This window comes from Dasypus novemcinctus, chromosome 2, assembly GCF_030445035.2.
Source record: "Dasypus novemcinctus isolate mDasNov1 chromosome 2, mDasNov1.1.hap2, whole genome shotgun sequence".
Taxonomy (NCBI): domain Eukaryota; kingdom Metazoa; phylum Chordata; class Mammalia; order Cingulata; family Dasypodidae; genus Dasypus; species Dasypus novemcinctus.
This window is the reverse complement of record NC_080674.1, coordinates 190,935,141-190,953,837: the sequence shown is the minus strand read 5'-3', so window position 1 is coordinate 190,953,837 and position 18,697 is coordinate 190,935,141. Positions and strand designations below refer to the sequence as shown.

At 51.3% G+C, this 18,697-nt stretch overlaps 1 protein-coding gene across 1 annotated transcript; it reads right to left on the bottom strand.

The window, feature by feature from the left end:
* Positions 1-261: 261 nt before the first annotated feature.
* On the bottom strand, positions 262-2,186 carry LOC139440085 (basic proline-rich protein-like). Its single transcript, XM_071218728.1, has 2 exons — positions 2,173-2,186; positions 262-1,219 (listed from the first exon to the last, which is right to left on the bottom strand). The coding sequence occupies exons 1-2, from the start codon at positions 2,184-2,186 to the stop codon at positions 262-264; spliced, it is 972 nt and encodes a 323-aa protein (XP_071074829.1).
* Between the last annotated feature and the right edge of the window lie 16,511 nt (positions 2,187-18,697).

The window sequence follows — 18,697 nt, the reverse complement described above, 5'->3', positions numbered from 1 at the left end:
ATCAAGACTCGGATGGAAAGTTAGCGCTCTTTCCCCCGGGGGAGGTCAAGCAACGCAGTTCTTGCACCCGCGTCCGGCACAGGCTCGCACTGGGGGCCCCAACCCGCGCCCCGCACCCCCACCCGGGCCAAGGGACGCCCCCCGCAGGGCGCACCCCACCGCCCCGCCCTCCTCGGCTGCGCTCCCCCCGCCAGCTCGGCAAAGGGCAGCCGTCCGTCTTTCTGACATTTTCCAGCTAAGTAGCTGCTTTTATTCTGGAATTTAGGAGCGACCTTTCTCTGCTGTCTGGGAGGAAGCATCTGTCATGAGCGCGAAGCCCCGCGGGTCTCCCGGCCTCCCCCTCCCAGCCCCCAGGCGCAGAGAGCGGGTCCTCGTGCGGCCGGGTGGGCTGCGGGGCCGGGGTCCTCGTGCGCGGCCGGGTGGGCTGCGGGGCCGGGGGTCCTCGCGCGCGGGCGGGTGGGCTGCGGGGCCGGGGGTCCTGGTGCGGCCGGGTGGGCTGCGGGGCCGGGGGTCCTCGTGCGGCCGGGTGGGCTGCGGGGCCGGGGGTCCTCGTGCGCGGCCGGGTGGGCTGCGGGGCCGGGGGTCCTCGCGCGCGGCCGGGTGGGCTGCGGGGACGGGGGTCCTCGTGCGCGGCCGGGTGGGCTGCGGGGCCGGGGGTCCTCGTGCGCGGCCGGGTGGGCTGCGGGGCCGGGGGTCCTGGTGCGGCCGGGTTTGCTGCGGGGCCGGGGGTCCTCGTGCGGCCGGGTGGGCTGCGGGGCCGGGGGTCCTCGTGCGCGGCCGGGTGGGCTGCGGGGCCGGGGTCCTCGCGCGCGGCCGGGTGGGCTGCGGGGACGGGGGTCCTGTTGCGCGGCCGGGTGGGCTGCGGGGACGGGGGTCCTGGTGCGCGGCCGGGTGGGCTGCGGGGCCGGGGTCCTCGCGCGCGGCCGGGTGGGCTGCGGGGCCGGGGGTCCTGGTGCGCGGCGGGGTGGGCTGCGGGGCCGGGGCCGCCAGAGCAGATCCGCCAGCGGCCCCAGAGCGGCGGCGGGAGGCGGCCGCGCCCACCCCACGGGGCGGGGCCCGGGGCTGCGGGTCAGTTCCCCCGCGCGTCAGGGGGCTGGGAGCACTGCGGCAGGAGCAGAGGGGCCCGGGCGGCCTCCCCCGGGAGCAGGTGGAGGCCCGCACTGGAGGGGGGCGCGCGCCCAGCGCCCGATGGACTGGGGCGCTGATAACAGACACGTTCCTAGAGACAGAAGAGACACCAGCGTCTACCAGGGGCTGGGGGTGAACGTGGGGAGCGGGCGCTAACACTGGAAGGTACTGAGTGTCTGTTAGGGACCATGGAAAAGGGTTTTGTTGCTGTTTTGGTTTTTAAAGATTTTTTTTATTTATTTATCCCTCCCCACCCCCTCGTCGTTTTGCACTTGCTGTGTCTCTTCGTCTTCTTTTTGTTTCTTTAGGAGGCACCCGGAACCTAACCCGGGATGTGGAAACGCCCAATCGCTAAGCCACCCCCTTTCCCTGCTTTGTTGTCTCTCGTTGTGTTTTTTCCCCTTGTGAATCTTGTTGCATCATCTTGTAACGTCAGCTCTCCCTGTCCGCCCGTCGTGCCAGGTCACCGCCCTGCTCGTCCTCTTTAGGAGGCACTTGGAAACCTCTGCTCCCTGCTTTGTTGTGGCTCTCATTATGTTTTTCTTCTTGTGTCTCTTGTTGCATCAGCTTGCCACACCTGCCCATCGCGCCAGTTCGCTGTCTTCTTTAGGAGGCACCAGGAACTGAACCACGGACCTCCCACGTGGTAGGCGAGAGCTCAGTCGCTTGAGCCACATCCCCTTCCCACAATGGAAAAGTTTTGATCATGGACGGTGATGACTGTAGCACAACATTGTGTCTGCGATTAACCCACTGAAGTGTACACTTAGAAGGGGTTAACGTGGGAAAATTTATGTTCTGTGCATAGATGTTGCCCGTGTAATTTTTTAGAAAGTGGGGTGATGGCAGCAAGAAATACGTTGGAGAGACAGAAGCAGCTATTGGGCAAGCGGCTGACAGTCCATCAAGGGGTGCTGATGGGAAAGAGGGAGGGGTCCCGGTGGGGTGCTTAGGCCCTGTCTTAGTTGGCCAAAGAGCTGCCGATGCAAAGCACCAGAAATGGGTTGGCATTTGTAAGTGGGATTTATTTGGGGTAAAGCTTACAGTTCCGTGGCCATGACATGTCCAAATCAAGGCACCATCAGAGGGGCTTTCTCACCCTGGCCAACCACTGCTGATCCTGACGTCTGGTCACGTCGTGAAGATGCCCACTGGTCTCTGCTGAGGTCCCTGCCTTCCCTCCAGAACCTGTGGTCGCCCAGAGCTCCACTGCGGGCAGCCAGGCAGAGGGCTTGTCCCCTCAACACTGAGCTGCTCAGGGGCCCAGCCCCTCGGGGGCTTCACACTTACGCGCTGGCTGCTAGTGACCCTCAAGTCTTCCTTTCCTATTGCGGGGTTGGAAACGGTAGAGATCCCTTTCTCCTATAGGGTCTCTCTCTCTGTGCATCTCCATTTATATCAGACCCAGCAAGAGAAGGAGACCCAAGCTGGATCACGCCTCATTGACGTAGTCCAATCTGAACTGTCTCACGGGGGGAGCAGAGGTGGCTCAGGCAGTGGGTACCCGCCTCCCACATGGGAGGTCCTGAGCCCAGTTCCTGGTGCCTCCGAAAGAGGGAGCAGACATCGAGCAAAAACAGCAAGCAGACAACGAGCAAAAACAGTAAGCAGACAACAAGCAAAAACAACAATCAAGACAACAATCGAGCAATGAGTAGACAGCGAGCAAAAACAAACAAGCAGGGAGCATATGAGGCTCAAGCAGTTGTGTGCCTCCCTCCCACTTGGGAGGTCCCAGGTTCAGTCCCCCGTGCCTCCTAAAGAAGAAACAAACAGACAATGAGCAGACAATGGGCAAAAATAATAAGCAAACAGATGAAGGAGTCATCTCAGGTGGTGGGGATAAAAAAAAAAAATTTTTTTTATTAAAAAAATGTCTCACAGGGAGTGGATATAGCTCAGTGGTTAAGCACCTGCTTCCCAAGTACAAGATCCTGGGTTAAATCCCTGGTACCTCCTAAAAATTGAAAAAAAAAAAAACTTTGGGTTAGGAAGTGGTTATGCCTCAAGTGGTTGAGTACCCACTACTCACATGGGAGGTCCTAGGTTTGGTTCCCAGTACCTCCTAAAAAAATAAATAAACACCAACTCAGTGTAGCCGATGTGGCCAGTGGTTGAGCTCCAACGTTCCACACACGAGGTCCCAGGTTTAATCCTCGGCCCCAGGACCTCAAAAAGAAAAAAAGAAAAAAAAGGTGGCCCGCGCCCATAGGAATGGATTCATTCAAAAGCATAATCTTTCTCTTTTTGGAATTCATAAAAGAATAATCCAACTGTCACAGGCACCCACTGGCACCCAGTACGCAGCCTGTGGATTGCTGCAGAGCTGGCCCCGTGAAGGAGTGCAAACCCTGGGCAAACGTTCCTGAGGGGGCCACTCTCTACGTGAACTATTTGGGCCGGGCAAAGTTGGCATGTCGGCACCATTCTGCAGCCCGGACTCACATGATCCCATGAAAGCAATACCGCGGCGGCCGGCAAGAGCCATCTGCTCACCAGGCCACCTGCCTGGAATTCGGGCTCAGCCTCGGGGCCCCACATGAGCCTCGCCTGAGCCCCAGAGCTCCTCGAGGCGTGCAGCGGGCCCCACGCACAGGGTGCAGGCCAGACAGCGACCCAAGGGGAGACGCGGGGACCTGGGTCCATGCCGGGTTTCTCTTCTGATGTGGGGCATCACCCCTTGGTCCCTGGCTGATCCCCCAGCACTGAAGGGGGACTTGGAAAATTTCAAGAAACATACTCCAAATGTGGAGGGCCTGAGGCCCAGCCTGAGAGTGACACAACCCGCAGTGGGGGGCCCGGACGTCCCTCACCCCCTCCCTCCCGAGAGCTGGGGCTGAGCGTCCCACCTGGAGGCCAGGCAAGAGGAAGAGGACAAGGAGCCAGGGCAGGGAGCAAAGGGGAACTGCAGGAATCCTGACACCAGGAGTCGCCCCCTCGGCAAACGCGCAGACGGCATCCCCCCAGGGGCCCCTCTCCACGAGGCCGGCTGCAGGCCAGTGCGGGGGCCAGGCTCCCGCCCCGAGCAGACCTCTTCTCCCAGACACTCCGCCCAGAAACCCCAGAGCCTTTCTGCACAGATCCTCAGACCAGACAGCGCTCATCTCTCAGCGTCAATAAGCGCGGCTGTCTCCAGGGCAATGGCTTTTACTCGGTAAATACTAAGCAGCAAGAGGCGGCGTGCGTGAGCCCCCGGTCTAGAAGTGCAGGCGGCGCGCAGCCATCCATCGATCCCCTCTTCCTCCCGAGCCGTGTGCGCCACACCGGGGAGGCAGAGCAGGCACGGGAGGAGCAAGCCACCGTGCACCCCCAGGTCCAGGGAACCAACTAGACTGCTCAGGTTTGAGCCAGGTGGGAGAGCCACCCAATAGGTTGTGAGCACGCGAGAGGAAGCAGGGAGTGCTGGAGGAGGGCGTCAGAGAGCACGCGGGCCCCAGGTGGTGGTCCTGTTGGGCGGGCCGTATGGAGGGCCCCTTGCCCATGTGGTTCCCTGCCCAGCTTCCCTTCCTTTGGGAGCCGCCATTCCCTGGTGACTCTGCTCTGTCCTTTGAGTTTGGGTGGGACTCAATCCGCCTCCCTGGCCCCATGGCCAAGGTCAGCCGATCTGTGTGTTCCATTTCCCGGTCCTTGACCCTCCCCTGCCCTCAACCTCAAGTGGCCTGAGGCCCGAGCTCGGTCAGCCCTTGGCCATGTTCGCCCTGCAGAGGACCAGAGAAGTGTGGCCCTCATTGTCTGCTGTCTCTGGAGTTGGGAGGTTCCAGGCCTGTTGGGGTCTTCCTTTACGGTTCACTTCAAGAAGATCCCAAGTCAAGCTTCCACCTGGTCTGTGTGAGAGATTACTATGGCTCCCAGTCACGTGTCTCTGACATTTTTCCTGGTGACGTAATAAGCAGGTTGCTCCTTTGGCTAAGGGAGAAGCGCTCCTTCCTGCTACTGCGTTACTCTGCAATACCTGCCTTCTCAAAACGGTCAATGAAGGGGGCCAGGGCAGAGCCAATTCTACCATCCTCTGAGTTTCTTATCACCCACCACCTTTGTTTCCCCATGACCCACACCAAGTGTGGCTTCTCTTGGAGCTCAGCAAACATCTGCTGGATGGATAAATGATTGAGGAATTGATGGAATAGAGAGATGAATGGATAGATGGAGGGATGAATGGATGGATAAATGGCTGGATAATTGGATAGGTGGATAGTGTAGAAAGATGGATGGAATAGTTGGATGGATGGATGGATGGATGGATGGGTGAATGGAGAGAATAGAGAGATGAAAGCATAGATGGATGGGTGGTAGATAATGGATAGGTGTATGAGTGTATAGATTGATAGATGGATGGAATGGATGGATGGATAATGAGTTAAATGATCAAGAAAGGGATAGATGGATGGATGGACGGATGGATGGATAATGAATTAAATGATCAAGAAATTGACGGATGAATGGATCAATGAATGGATGGATAGCCATATGGATGAGATAGCTGTATGGAATGGAAGGATGGATGGATAAATAGGTGGATTTATCTTAAGAAACAGTAAGTGTTTTGAATACAGAACTATGTATTTCAACTCCTTGATACACCCACAATGAATTCCACATAAAAGGCTTCACAAAGTATTGCTGAACTGCTATGGACTCTGTCCAGACAGCACTGAAAAGGTTACTGCCCTCAGCTCCTACACATACCATGCAACATTCTTATGACAATCTGATAGTGGGAGTGATTGTAATGGCTACCAAAAATAATATATCTACAAACTATTTTCTGAGAAATGCTGTGAGATGATCATACCCTTGAAAATGCATTTTGCAAACATAACTGATTAATATATATATAAAATTTTGAAGCACCATGAAAAAAATGTTAAGTGGAAGAAAAATAGTCTTATTTCCCTATTTCACATGAGCCTATCTCCCTTGGCTCCAATGTTGAATAGATAGCAACATAAATTTAGGAAGGAACATTTCACAAATATTTCTGCACATTTTTCCAAAATCAGAAAGTAAAAACATTTTTCTCCACCCAGACACAGTTAAATCCACACAACATAAAGTTCACCAGGGTCTCAACAGCGAATTCAGGCATCTCAGGCTCTTGTAGTGAATGTGGCCCCCCAGGAGATCTCACACTCACAGAAATGGAAACCAGGAGAAGGGACGTGATCAGCCTAGAGTCACGAAGGGCCTCGAGATGTAGAGAGCACAGGCTCCGTCCAGCCTGACTCAACATCTCCATCCAGTCGTCAAGCCTTTGTACTGTGTGTTACGTGCTCAATGAGCGCTAGAGAGCAATACTCCCCAAAGAACCACCCTGGCCAGCTTCCTCTCAGGTCTTCTTCTGGTCATGCCCTTCTTTGTGGGATGAGGTATGGTATTAGTCACCGAAGGGGTTCTCATCCAAAATACCAGAAATCTGTTGGCTTTTATAAAGGTATTTGTTTGAGGTAGAAGCTTTCAGTTACCAGACCATAAAGCATAAGTTACTTGCCTCACCAAAGTCCATTTGGACCAAAATGGCTGCCAACATCATCAAGGGCCCAGCCTCCCTCTTCCTCTGAAGGCTCCGTGGTCCCAGCTTCTTCCAATATCAGCTGTAGGCTGGGATAAGTCTCTTCTCTCTCCGGGGACTCGTTTCTCCCTGGAATCAGCTGCTCTGCTCTCTCCACAAGGCAGCTGTAAACTCTCAGGTGAGCAGCTCATCTCTCTTCCCAGGGCCTCTGTGGTGTCTAACGGAGTCTTCTCTCTTTCCTCATGTAATGCTTCTCTGTATATTCACTTCCCAGGGCTCCAGCATTGAAGCTCCAACTTCCTCTCTCCGTGGCGCAGCTTCTCTGTGAGTCCCCATCCACCAAGCGGGCGGGGCCTGAACGTCCCACTGGCGTGGCCCAGTCAAAGCCTTACTGTTTAATCAAGTGAAAGTGAAGCCTCTGAATCCAATACACTCTAGTATGCCCAGAGGAAAAGGCCAGTTTGCAAACATAATCCAGTATCTATTTTTGGAATTCATAAACAATGCCAAACGGTCACAGGTGTCCACAGAGTCAAGGGGACGTGCCCACCCAGAGCCCACTCCCACCCCCTGTCCACCCAGTCTCCAGGTGGTACCCCAGAGCCCACGGCTCCCTCCCAAACAACCCTCAGCTCACTTTCAAAACCCGGTGCAGGCCTCTTGGGCTGTCCTACAGGGCGAGTGGACCACACAACCAGTTGTGAGGAGTGCCCCAGGAACAGCAGCGGTTCACAGGGGTGCCTGGAGGCTCGGATGGGAAGAGAAAGAGGGAAGATGTGCTGCTGACCAGAGAAGTTCCTGGCACATTCCAGCACAGCACTCTGAGAAGTCCAAGACGTCTACCTTTGAACCTGGCCTTTTCTGACCAATATAAAGATAGGTGTCTGAAAGTAGGAGCTAGAAAATATTTTGTTATAACTCGATTTATAAACCTTTCAGTTTAGATCAGCTGTTCCAAACTTTTTGCCCTCAGTACCAAAAACTATAAACTGAAAAATCACTGAAAACAGCAAAACAGTTTTTATCTGTAAGATGATGTCTATCAGTGTTTGCTATATTATGATTTTAAGCTGAGACATTTTTAAGATATTCATTCACTCATTTGTTTTAAAAACAACAAAAACAAATCCAGAGTATGCTTACATAAATAACTACTTTTTATAAAAGCTAACTATATTTTCTAAAACAAACAAAACCGTAGTGAGAAGAGTGACATTGTTTTACAGCTTTGCAAATCTCTTTAATGTTTGGATTAATAGAAAACAGCTAGGTTCTCATCGGTTTCTGCACTCAGTCCATCAGGATATGTTATTTTGACTAAGGGTTAAGGGCCTTACTGTGGAATTTATGCTCCCCAGTGTAACAGAGTTAGACTCATTTATAGGTTCTTCAGGCACTTTTATTTGAACTTATAATTAGCGCTCTACTTGATAAATATATCTCAGAGACGTAAATCTTTGATCCGTCCTTGTGCCTGGTGAGCCCTGAATTTCAACAGACTTGCAACAGCTACTCTCCAGTTCATTGGACTCACCCAGGACAACCAACAAGGAGGTGATGATGGACAACTCCCATCCCAAGGAACAGAGAGTGTCTGCAACTGCAAGCAAGATGGTTCCATCCATCTGCCCCATGAGATCTAAGCTACCTCTCAATTAGAAGTAGAGTGGGCATCAACATCCCAAAATCCTCAAGATTGGGGAACGAACAATGCACTAAAAGTAGACTTATTATTATTCTACTATGGACTTATTATTATTCTAGCAATGGAAGAACTCTTATCACTGATGTAAAGGCAGTGGCCACCAGAGGTTCTGAGGGGGGGGAGAGAGAAGAATAGGTGTAATATGGGGGCATTTTGGGGACATTGGAATTATCCTGCATGACATTGCAATGATGGATACAAAACACTTTATTTTGTCATTACCTACAAAATTGTGTGGGACAGCATAAACTATGGTCCATGGCTAGTAGCAATGCTTCAGTGTGTGTTCATCAATTGTAAGAAATGAACCGCACGAATGAGGGATGTTGGTTGATGTGGGAAGGTGTGGGGGTAGAAGGAATGGGGCATGTGGGAATCCCATAGTTTTTTATATAACATTTATGTAATCTCAAGCTTCTTTAAAAATAAAAAAATAATTTAGAAAGGGAAAAAAGAAGAAGAACCTCTGGACTCCCACAGAGAGGTGATTAGAAAAGGGAGGAATATTTTTTAAACTTTTCAGATAATTATGAATATTCTTGTTTGATACTACACCAAAACTCAATTGCTAGTAGTTTCTTAAAGATTAGGTGACAGGACCAGAACTAGGCTGAGGTAAGTGAGGCAACTAGGGGGAAAACGTAAGAAGGCACTCCTTCTCAGGGCTGTACAAGTGCCAACTCTGCACCTCATGCCTTTCCCCCTGAGACCAGATCTGCAATGCAGAATTTGAAATCATTTTGATGAACTTTTTGTGCACTGTTCCACTAACAGTCGTTCGTTCATCTGGCACTTGGATTGGATCTTTTTGCCCCTGCAAGATTTTCTGTCAGGACTAGAATTTGATTTTACCTGATGTGGCAGTTTGAGATTATTTTATGAATCCCCAAAAGAGAACGATTGCATTTGTAAACTAATCTATCTCTCTGGGTATGCTACCCTTTGATTGCATTAAACTCGGCTGAGGGCACTTTGATTAGATTACCTGTTAAGATGGCTGTAAGGTAAAGAGTCAGTGAGGCGGGACTCGGGCTGAGGCCCCACCCCCTTGCTGGGTCTGACATAAATGGACACTCAGTCGGAAGAGAGCACAGGCTGCCATTTTTGATCCTGCCATGTGACAAGGCGCAAACAACTGAGGCCCCACGGAGAGATGAGTCATTGTCTGATAACTTACAGCTGAAACTGGGAAGAGTGCTGAGCAGCCAAAACTGAAGCAGGAAGCCCTCACAGACAAACCCTATGCCGGTTTGCCACTGAAACGGGGGAGAAAGCCTAGCTGCTGAGCCACAGAGAAGAAGCGCAGAGGGGAAGGAGGGATCACCCGCCATCTTGCTTCAACATGGGGAGCGGACTTTGGTGAGAAAGCACTTGTGGTGGTACCTGGAGTTGGGCTTTTCACAGCCTAGGGACTGTAAGATTTTACCCCAGATAATTCCCCATTACCAAGCCAACAGATTTCTGGTACTTTATATCATCAGTCCTTTTTTTTTTTTTTTAATTTTTTGTTGTCTTTTTTTTTAAAGATACATTGATTACAAAAAATGTTACATTAAAAAATATAAGAGGTTCCCATATACCCCACACCCTAACCCGTCCTCTCCTCCCACATCATCAACCTCTTTCATCATTGTGGCACATACGTTGTATTTCATGAATACATTTTGGAGCACTGCTGCACCACATGGATTATAGTTCACATTGTAGTTTACCCTCTCCCCCAGTGCATTCAGTGAGTTATGGCAGGGTATATAATGTCCTGCATCTGTCCCTGCAATATCGTTTAGACAACTCCAAGTCTCAAAAATGCCCCATATCACATCTCTTCTTCCCTCTCTCTGCCCTCAGCAACTACTGGTGCTACTGTCTCCACAACAATGATACCATTTCTTTCATTGCTAGTGTCACAATAGCCCTGCTTTCCAGCTACTAAGTTGACTTGTCACTATTTCAGAGATACAAGTCTAAGATATGAGCTTCCTGTATCAGAGACAAAGGACTTCATTACTCACAGCATGTTTGCACTGCAAGCAACGCGAGCATTAGCATGTCTGCCTTGGTTTCCTTTACTCCCCGAGTCCTCAGAGGAGATGAGGAGGGTCCCAGATAAATGCTACACACCCATGGGTTTGTGCTGCAGCCAAGGAACCCTTAGCATGGAGTGCCATCTCTTGGATAGCACACGGTAAGCAAACCTGCTCTGGTCCCAGAAGGAGACTGTATCTCATCCCTGACTGCTGCTCGCTACAAACACAACTCTGAGAAATGGCTTGTGTTCAAAGAATGTCAGGGTCTTTCATTCTTGGCACACCCAGAAGACATGTAGACATATGAGAGATCCATGGAAGAAGACTCTTTCCCAACAAAAACATGAAAAATTCATTGGTCATTTAGAAAAAAATTAGGGAAGTGGATGTGGCTCAGGAGTTGGGCACCTGCCTACCACGTGGGAGGTCCCGGGGTTGATTTCCTGGTGCACCTCCTAAAGAAGACAAGCAAGACAGTGAACCAATACAACTGGCTGGCACAGAGAGCTGATGCAACACAATGACATCATGAAATGACACTATGAAGAGGCACATTGAACAAACACAAGAGACACAACAAGCAGGAGGCAGAGGTGGCTCAAGCAATTGGGCACCTTCCTCCTACATGGGAGGTCCAAGGTTCAGTTCCTGGTGCCTCCGAAAAAGAAGAGCACACACAGACAGTGAGCTCAAACAATGAGGGGGTGGGAGAGAAATAAATAAAATAAATCTTAAAAAAAGAAAAGAATTCGTTCACTGAGTCATGCAGATCTTCCAATTGTTGACACATTTCTCCAAACAATATGCAAAAATCATGCTCGTTAACAGCATCATCAATCTCATCAGAAGAGTCTTCAAGTACTGAGATGCCATTAAACTCAGTGGCGTGGACATGTTTTCCAATACTCCAAATTTTGCTTGTAAGCTCAAGTTTTTTCATTGGCAACGAACACTGGCAATTGTCTTCCTTGAAGTGATAGACTTGCTTGGTTCACTCTTGACAGATGTCTGCCAAATACCCAAGTCTGAATAGGCATAGTGTATCTGTCAGTCCATCTCTCAAGTAAACCTTGTATTCTGTGAAGACTCCAGCTCACAACTCACGCAATCGCACAAGGACTTTTCCCTGAGATAACCAGCATACGTCAGAAAGCAGCAGAGGTGATTTTCCACATCATCACACAAAATACCAAAAAGACGTACATTCCAGCATCAAGATTTAATAAAATGAGTGCTTGTTACTTCTTCATTAAGAAAGGGATCTTTTTTTAAGCTGGGAGTGGGTGGTGGTAAATAAAAGAATGACTGCTAGTACATTTTAGAGCCACTGCCTTGATTTCAAGTAGGGCCACAGTAGTTTTACCCACCATTGCTTTGTCTCATCCATAAATGTCAACAGTGAAAAAGGCAAATAACATCTTAATATTAATACAAAATTGTTTTGATTCCACAGACAGTCTGAAGGTGTCAGAGGCCTGCAGACCGTTGGAAGAGCTGTTGATTTGGTACTTGCGCCTGCCTCCATTATGCTCAAATGTTAGGGAAAGAACTCCAGGGACACCAAAACACAAGAGAGCAAGATGTGGCCCTTGCCTTTAGGGACCAGACAGGCAGCAGGAATGAGAAGCTGTTAGATGGAAATTAAGGCAAAAGAGAGAGCACAGGCACAAATCTGTAGTCAGCCACTCCTTTCTCCGGCCAGTTGTGGTCGTGTGGAGATTGTGACTCAGTGTGACCAAATCTTCTAACTCACCAAGGGAAGCCAGAAGCCATAAACTGAATCTAGCTTCTGGGCTGCCGATTTGCAGCCTCTGGTCTAGAAGGAGTGCCAGACACATGAATCATTGCAATGCATGCTGATATAATGGAGCTGCAAAGTGCTCTGGGAGCACAGGGAAAGGAGGGCTGGCCACCATGCTCTTGATAATTCTGTAAGGTAGGGACTATTATTATTCTCCCCGTTTTGCAGATAGGGAAACTGAGACTTACAGTCCATAAATAACTAGCCCAGGATCACACCATTGCTATTCTTCCCCTCACTTCCACTTCTCCAGCCCTTCTGGGGTTTCTTTGCATAAGCAAGCACATTGCTGCCTCAGGACCTTTGCACCTGCTATTCCCTGCAATGCTCCTAAATGGCTACTTCCCCCACTGCATTCAGGTGGGATTTAAAAGGACCTTCTCTGAGAGCCCTCCCCTGACTATATAACTGCCCTGTAATAACTGCCCCTGTATGCGCACACTGTTAGCCCTCGATATTTTCACCTTAGTGCATATCATTTCTTTTTTTTTTTTTAAGATTTCTTTATTTATTTAATTCCCCCCCCCCCCCCCCGGTTGTCTGTTCTCTGTGTCTATTTGCTGCGTCTTGTTTCTTTGTCCACTTCTGTTGTCGTCAGCGGCTCGGGAAGTGTGTGCGGCGCCATTCCTGGGCAGGCTGCATTTTCTTTGGTGCTGGGCAGCTCTCCTTACAGGTGCACTCCTTGTGTGTGGGACTCCCCTACGCGGGGGACACCCCTGTGTGGCACGGCACTCCTTGCGCGCATCAGCACTGCGCATGGGCCAGCTGCACCTGGGTCAAGGAGGCCCGGGGTTTGAACCGCAGACCTCCCATGTAGTAGACGGACGCCCTAACCACTGGGCCAAGTCCGTTTCCCTCATTTCTTAAAATTAGATTTATATGCTTGCTTGTTTACTAGCTGCTCCCTTCCCGCCTCCAGGCAGCCCCTTGGGGGAAGTGGTGCAGCATCCCGGGCAGTTCCTTGAGACACGATGAGTGCCTGATAGCTACTTGCTAGGTGGATGGAGAACAGCTGCTGTATGAGGCAGAAATGCAAGAAGACACGCACAACAGTCACAGCGTGTAAGGGAGCGGCAGTTTACTTCACAGTTGTAAAAGAGTCCAGTGACAATGAGATATGAAAATCGCAGAGAAGCAGCATGGGAGGAACAAGCAGCTGGACGGGGACATCTGGTCAACCTAACAGCTGATGGGTGTGTTACATGTCCTAAGGACCCAAGATCCCGCCTGCCATTGTGGAAAAGAGCTGGGCGGCTCCTAAAAGAGTTAAAGGTACTATTTCCATAGGACCTGGCAATATCACTCCTAGGTCTATGCCCAAAAGAATTGAAAGCAGGGACTCAGATACTTGTACGTCAATGCTCACCGCAGCATTATTCACAACTGTCAAAAGATGAAAGCAACCCAAGTGCCCACTGACAGATGGAATGCAGTGGAATGCAGCTTTAAAAAGGAAGGAAGTCCTGCTATATGTGACAACATGGAGGACTCTTGAAGACATGGTGTTGAGCGAAATAAGACAGACAGAAAAGAACAAATACTGAACCAACTACCTAGAATAAGCAAATTCATAGAGACAGAAAGTAGAGTATACATTGTCAGGGCCTGGAGAGGAAGGCAATGGCTTAAAGGGTACAGAGCTTCAGCTTGGGGTGATGAAAAAGTCTTGGTAATAGATGGTGGTGATTCACAACATTGTGAATGTAATTAGCACCACTGGGGAAGCTGACTTGGCCCAATGGATAGGGCGTCCGTCTACCACATGGGAGGTCCGCGGTTCAAACCCCGGGCCTCCTTGACCCGTGTGGAGCTGGCCCGTGCGCAGTGCTGATGCGCGCAAGGAGTGCCGTGCCACGCAGGGGTGTCCCCGCGTAGGGGAGCCCCACGCGCAAGGAGTGCACCCATGAGGAGAGCCGCCCAGCGTGAAAGTAAGTGCAGCCTGCCCAGGAATGGCGCCGCACACACGGAGAGCTGACACAGCAAGATGATGCAACAAAAACGACACAGATTCCCAGGCCACTGATGAGAATGGAAGCGGACACAGAAGAACACACAGTGAATGGACACAGAGAGCAGACAACTGAGGTGCGGTAGAAGGGGAGAGAAATTTTTTTTTTTTATTTTTTTTAAATTAACACCACTGAACTGTACACTTAGAAATGTGTCCTGCCGTGGCCCACTGGGTGGACTGGGGGAGAGTGTAGACTACAGTGTAGACCACTGTCCATGTGGTGCAGCAGTGCTCCAAAATGTATTCACCAGGTGCAGTGAATGTGCCACGATGATGGAAGAGGTTGTGGATGTGGGAGGAGTGGAGTAGGGGGTGGGGGGTATATGGGACCTCATAGTTTTTTAATGTAACATTTAAAAGAAAGTAAAGAAGGAAAAGAAAAAAGAAAAAAGAGGGTGATGAGAGGAAAGGGCTCTTGGGGCTGATAAACGGGGAGGGGTGAGAAAGGAGAACTGGATTGTCAGAGTAGATAACCACGAACTCCCTCCTACTACTGCCAAGTGAGCCTTCTGGTCCAAAAACAAAATTATTTTAAAAATAATCCCATACACCTAAATGCTTATAATTAAGAAAGCTTTTTCTTCCTTATTTTCAAAATATGAATAGAATTTGGTTAACCCCAGAAAAAAAAGAAAAGAAAAGAAATGGTTAAACTGGGAAATCTTGTGTTATGTCTATGTTACCACAATTTAAAAAAGAAAAATTTTAAACAAAAAGATCCAGCTGGCAACTTCCCCACAGGCACAGGCCACCCAAGGGTAACACCTATCTCCAGCACACAAGCATTTTACCGACTCGTTCCTTATGCATAAATATTAGTTGCTAGTTGCTAGACTTATTGATAAAATAAAAAAGAGACCGACAACTTGTTGTTTTGTTTTCAAATGGACCAAAGGCTTAATAAAGGAAAAGGAAAATATCCTAAAGGCCAATAAACATATGAAAAGGTACTCAACCTCATTAGTCACCAGAGAAATGCAAATTAAAAGCATGCTGAGCTACTCCTGTATGCCAGCAGAGTGGCTAAAATTAAAAAGACTGGCCATACCTCCTGTCAGTGTAAATGAGGAGCCAGTGGACCCTTCGCACACTGCTGGTGGGTATCTAAATTGGTACCAACACTGCGGGAAGCTGTTTGGAAATGTCTACTCACCCCTAGCTTATGCCTACCCTTTGACCCAGATAGTTCTCTCATTATCTACCCAGGAGAAATGAGAACATCTATCCTCTACAAGCAATGTTCAAGAATAATTCTAGCAACTTTATCCCTGGAGTCAAAATGCCCAAATGCCCTTCAACAAAGAAATGGGTAAATAAATTGTGGCATACGCATATAATGGAATCCGACACCAAAAAAAAAAAAAAAGAGATGAGCAAACTACCAATACCCTCAACAGCACGAATGGATCTCATTATTGTTGAGTGAAAGAAACCAGACACAACAAGGAATATACTGTAAGATTCCGTTTCTATGAAGGACAAGAACAGGCAAAGCTCCCTTAGGATAGAAATCAGAACAGTGGCTTCCCTTTGGGCTGGAGGAACGGCTAAGCAGGGAAGGGATAGGAGGGCGCCTCGTGGAGTGCTTGCTGGTAAGCTTCTCGAAATGGGCGTCAGGAGTCGAGCTGTGTGCTTACCATCGGTGCCCTTTATGCAGTTCGTTAAGTTATACCTCAACTTTTTTAAAAATGCTAATAAGCATTAGATTGAAGAAACACAAACACCAAGGACCAATGACAGCCCGTTTCCTTCCTCTCCAAATATCATCAGTCACTGCTCAAGCCCCCCAGTCTCTCCAGTATCAGAATCTTCCTCTTCCCTCCCAGACTTCAGCCCCAGGGGTCCAGGCACCGTTCCATCCCCTTCCAGCTTCAAGGCAGCTTGGCATCCAAAACTTCTGCATCCCTGCCACCTCCGCTCTCTCTCCAGCCAGACAGCCCTCCAGCTGCCAGCTTAGAACTTCGTCAGTTCTCCCTTTGACCTACCATGCTTCCTGAGCTTTCCTGAAGCAAAGCAAGGAAGGGGAAAAAAATGTGTCCCGGGGCTCTGCCCGGGTGCTGCTGTCCCAAGCGGCCGCTCGTTCTCCCCAAGTTTCCCCTCTGCCCCGCTAGGAGACTTGTTGGGCTGGGGGCTCCAGCACCCCTTCCTGGAAACTGCCTGTTGGACAGCTGACCCGCCTGGATTTTGATCCCGTTTTTTAGAAATGGGGCTCCTGGGGACTCCAGGTGCTCTCAAGCTCACAGAAAAGGGAACTTCCCTTGGGGGTGGTGGGGAGGGAGGAGCCAGGACGGCCACAGCCAGCAGCGCCCTGAGGACAGTCTGGGGTGGGGGGAGTGAGCTGGCGCCCCACCCCCGGGCCCAGACACCTGCGGGGACAAGCCCTCCATGCTGGACGGGCTGGACCCCTCAAGTGAGACGCAGAGGTCCTTTCAGCCAGGCTGCCTCGGCGCCCGCCCTCTCCGAAGCAGCCCGCGGTCAGGCACGAGGGTCGGGGTCCCTCTGCGCCCCGGCTGGGAGCCTGCTGGGCACCGAGGAGCGAGCAGCAAACGCTTGTGGACGGAGGCCGCAGGTAGACGGGCAAGGGACGAGTGAGGGTCGTGGGGGACGACTCAGGGGCTGTAGGCACCTCTCCATGGGGTCAACTCTGAGCCAGCCCGGCTACACGCCACCCCCCACAGAGTTTCCAGAGAGCACCTCCCTGGTGTCTCATTTCAGGAGCCTGGGAGCCACTCAGCCGCGGGGCCAGGAGGCTGGTTTGATTTCACAACACGCCTGGAATCTCCCAGGGCTGCTGTGACAGCACCACCAGCCCCGGGGTGGCTGAAAACAACAGGAATTTACTGTCTCCCAGCGCTGGAGGCTAGAGGTCCGAAACCAGGTGTCGGCAGGGCCCTGCTGAAACCTGAAGGGGAGAATATTTCCTGGGGGCCCCCGGAAACCCCTACCCTTCCTCGGCTGGTAGCCGCATCCCTCCAGCCTCTGTCTCCACCCTCCCTGTGCATCTCCCTCTTATGTCTCACCTCCTCGTCTTATAAGGAGACCAGCCCTGGGATTAGGACCTGCCTTCTGCAGGGATGACCTCATCTGAAATTGATTATATCTGACACGACCCTATGTCCAAGTAGAGGCGCATTCACGGGTACCCGGGGGTGAAGCGGTCAGCCTACCTTTTGGGGGGACACAGTTCAACCCACATGACAATGTTACAACGAAAGGCCTTCTCAGGTGTTGTTAGCCTTGCCCCAACCCCGCTCCAAGGACAGTCCAGGGGTGAGGGCCCTCCAGACGGCACCCGCAGATGGCCCCGGGAGTGCCAGCCAGGCCAGGTGCTGGGTCGAGCACCTGCTCGGGACAGTCCTTCCCCAATCCTGGAAGGGAACAACCTCATTATAGCAGCTCCTGGCCGGCACAGCTCTCAACTCGGCTGCCAGATGGGCCTGTTCATTAGGATGGGAGCGTGGTATTTCATATGCAAATGAGGGCAAATAAATCCATCGTAGAAATGTGAACAACGAACACTCCCAGGGTGCTGGCTGAGAGGAGGAGAAGGAGGGCAAGCCCGGGGACACAGAGCGCCACCACCCCCCTCGCTGCCCATGGGACACTCTTAGCCCCGGTGGTCTGGACTGAGCTGCCCGAGAGGGAAACCGAGGTCCCTGGGGACCCCGTCCGGCCTCCTGAACCCTTTCCCAGGCCAGACACAGAGAGCACCACCAAGGAGCTAAGGGACAAAGGGAGCAAGAGGGGATTGGGCGCTGAGACAGGTGCCAGGCGAGGCCCACACGATCCCCAGCCGCTGGGCCAGAGACAGCTGGCAGCCAAGGGGTTGGGGAAAGACCTAAGCAGCGCCCGGCCCACCAGAACAGCCCCCCGGGCAGCGGGCCCGGCCAGCACCTCCTGGACACCGCAGAGGCACCACAGCTCAACACACGCAGGCCTTGCCCCCAGGGCAGATCCTCTCCCAAAGCTCCCCGCTCCATCCCTGCTGCTCCCCACCGCCCTCGGGACAAACCAACCAGAATCAGGGTCTCCTGGGAATCCCCCGTGCCCTCCTCCCAGCTGGGCCAGCTCCAGCTCCTAAGTATCCTTGATAAAGCCACCTGCTTTTCCCCATCTCCCCACCTTCTTCCCAGGACTGGCGTGTTCCCATGAGGACCGCCCGGCCCTACCAGCTTCCGAGCTCACCTTTCCCCAGGACCTTCTCGTGGCTTGTTCCCCTCAGCACCAACCCGACAATCCCGCGGCTCTAAATTTCATATTAGCAAATGATATCCTCTCCTCCATAAAGGAGAGAGAAAGAAAGAGGAAAAGAAAAAGAAAAAGAAAAGAAAGAAGAGAGAGAGCTGGGATCAGGGGGTCTGTGAGTAGAGACTCCTCAGACAACTTTATTGTTTACAAGGGGCTCGCTGTATACTTACCCCAGTGTAAGTGAGAACAAGCAGCAACAAGCAGTTAACTATTAGCATTACTAAGGAACTCAAAAAATCTTATCTCAAGGTACAAAGTCTAAGTGTTC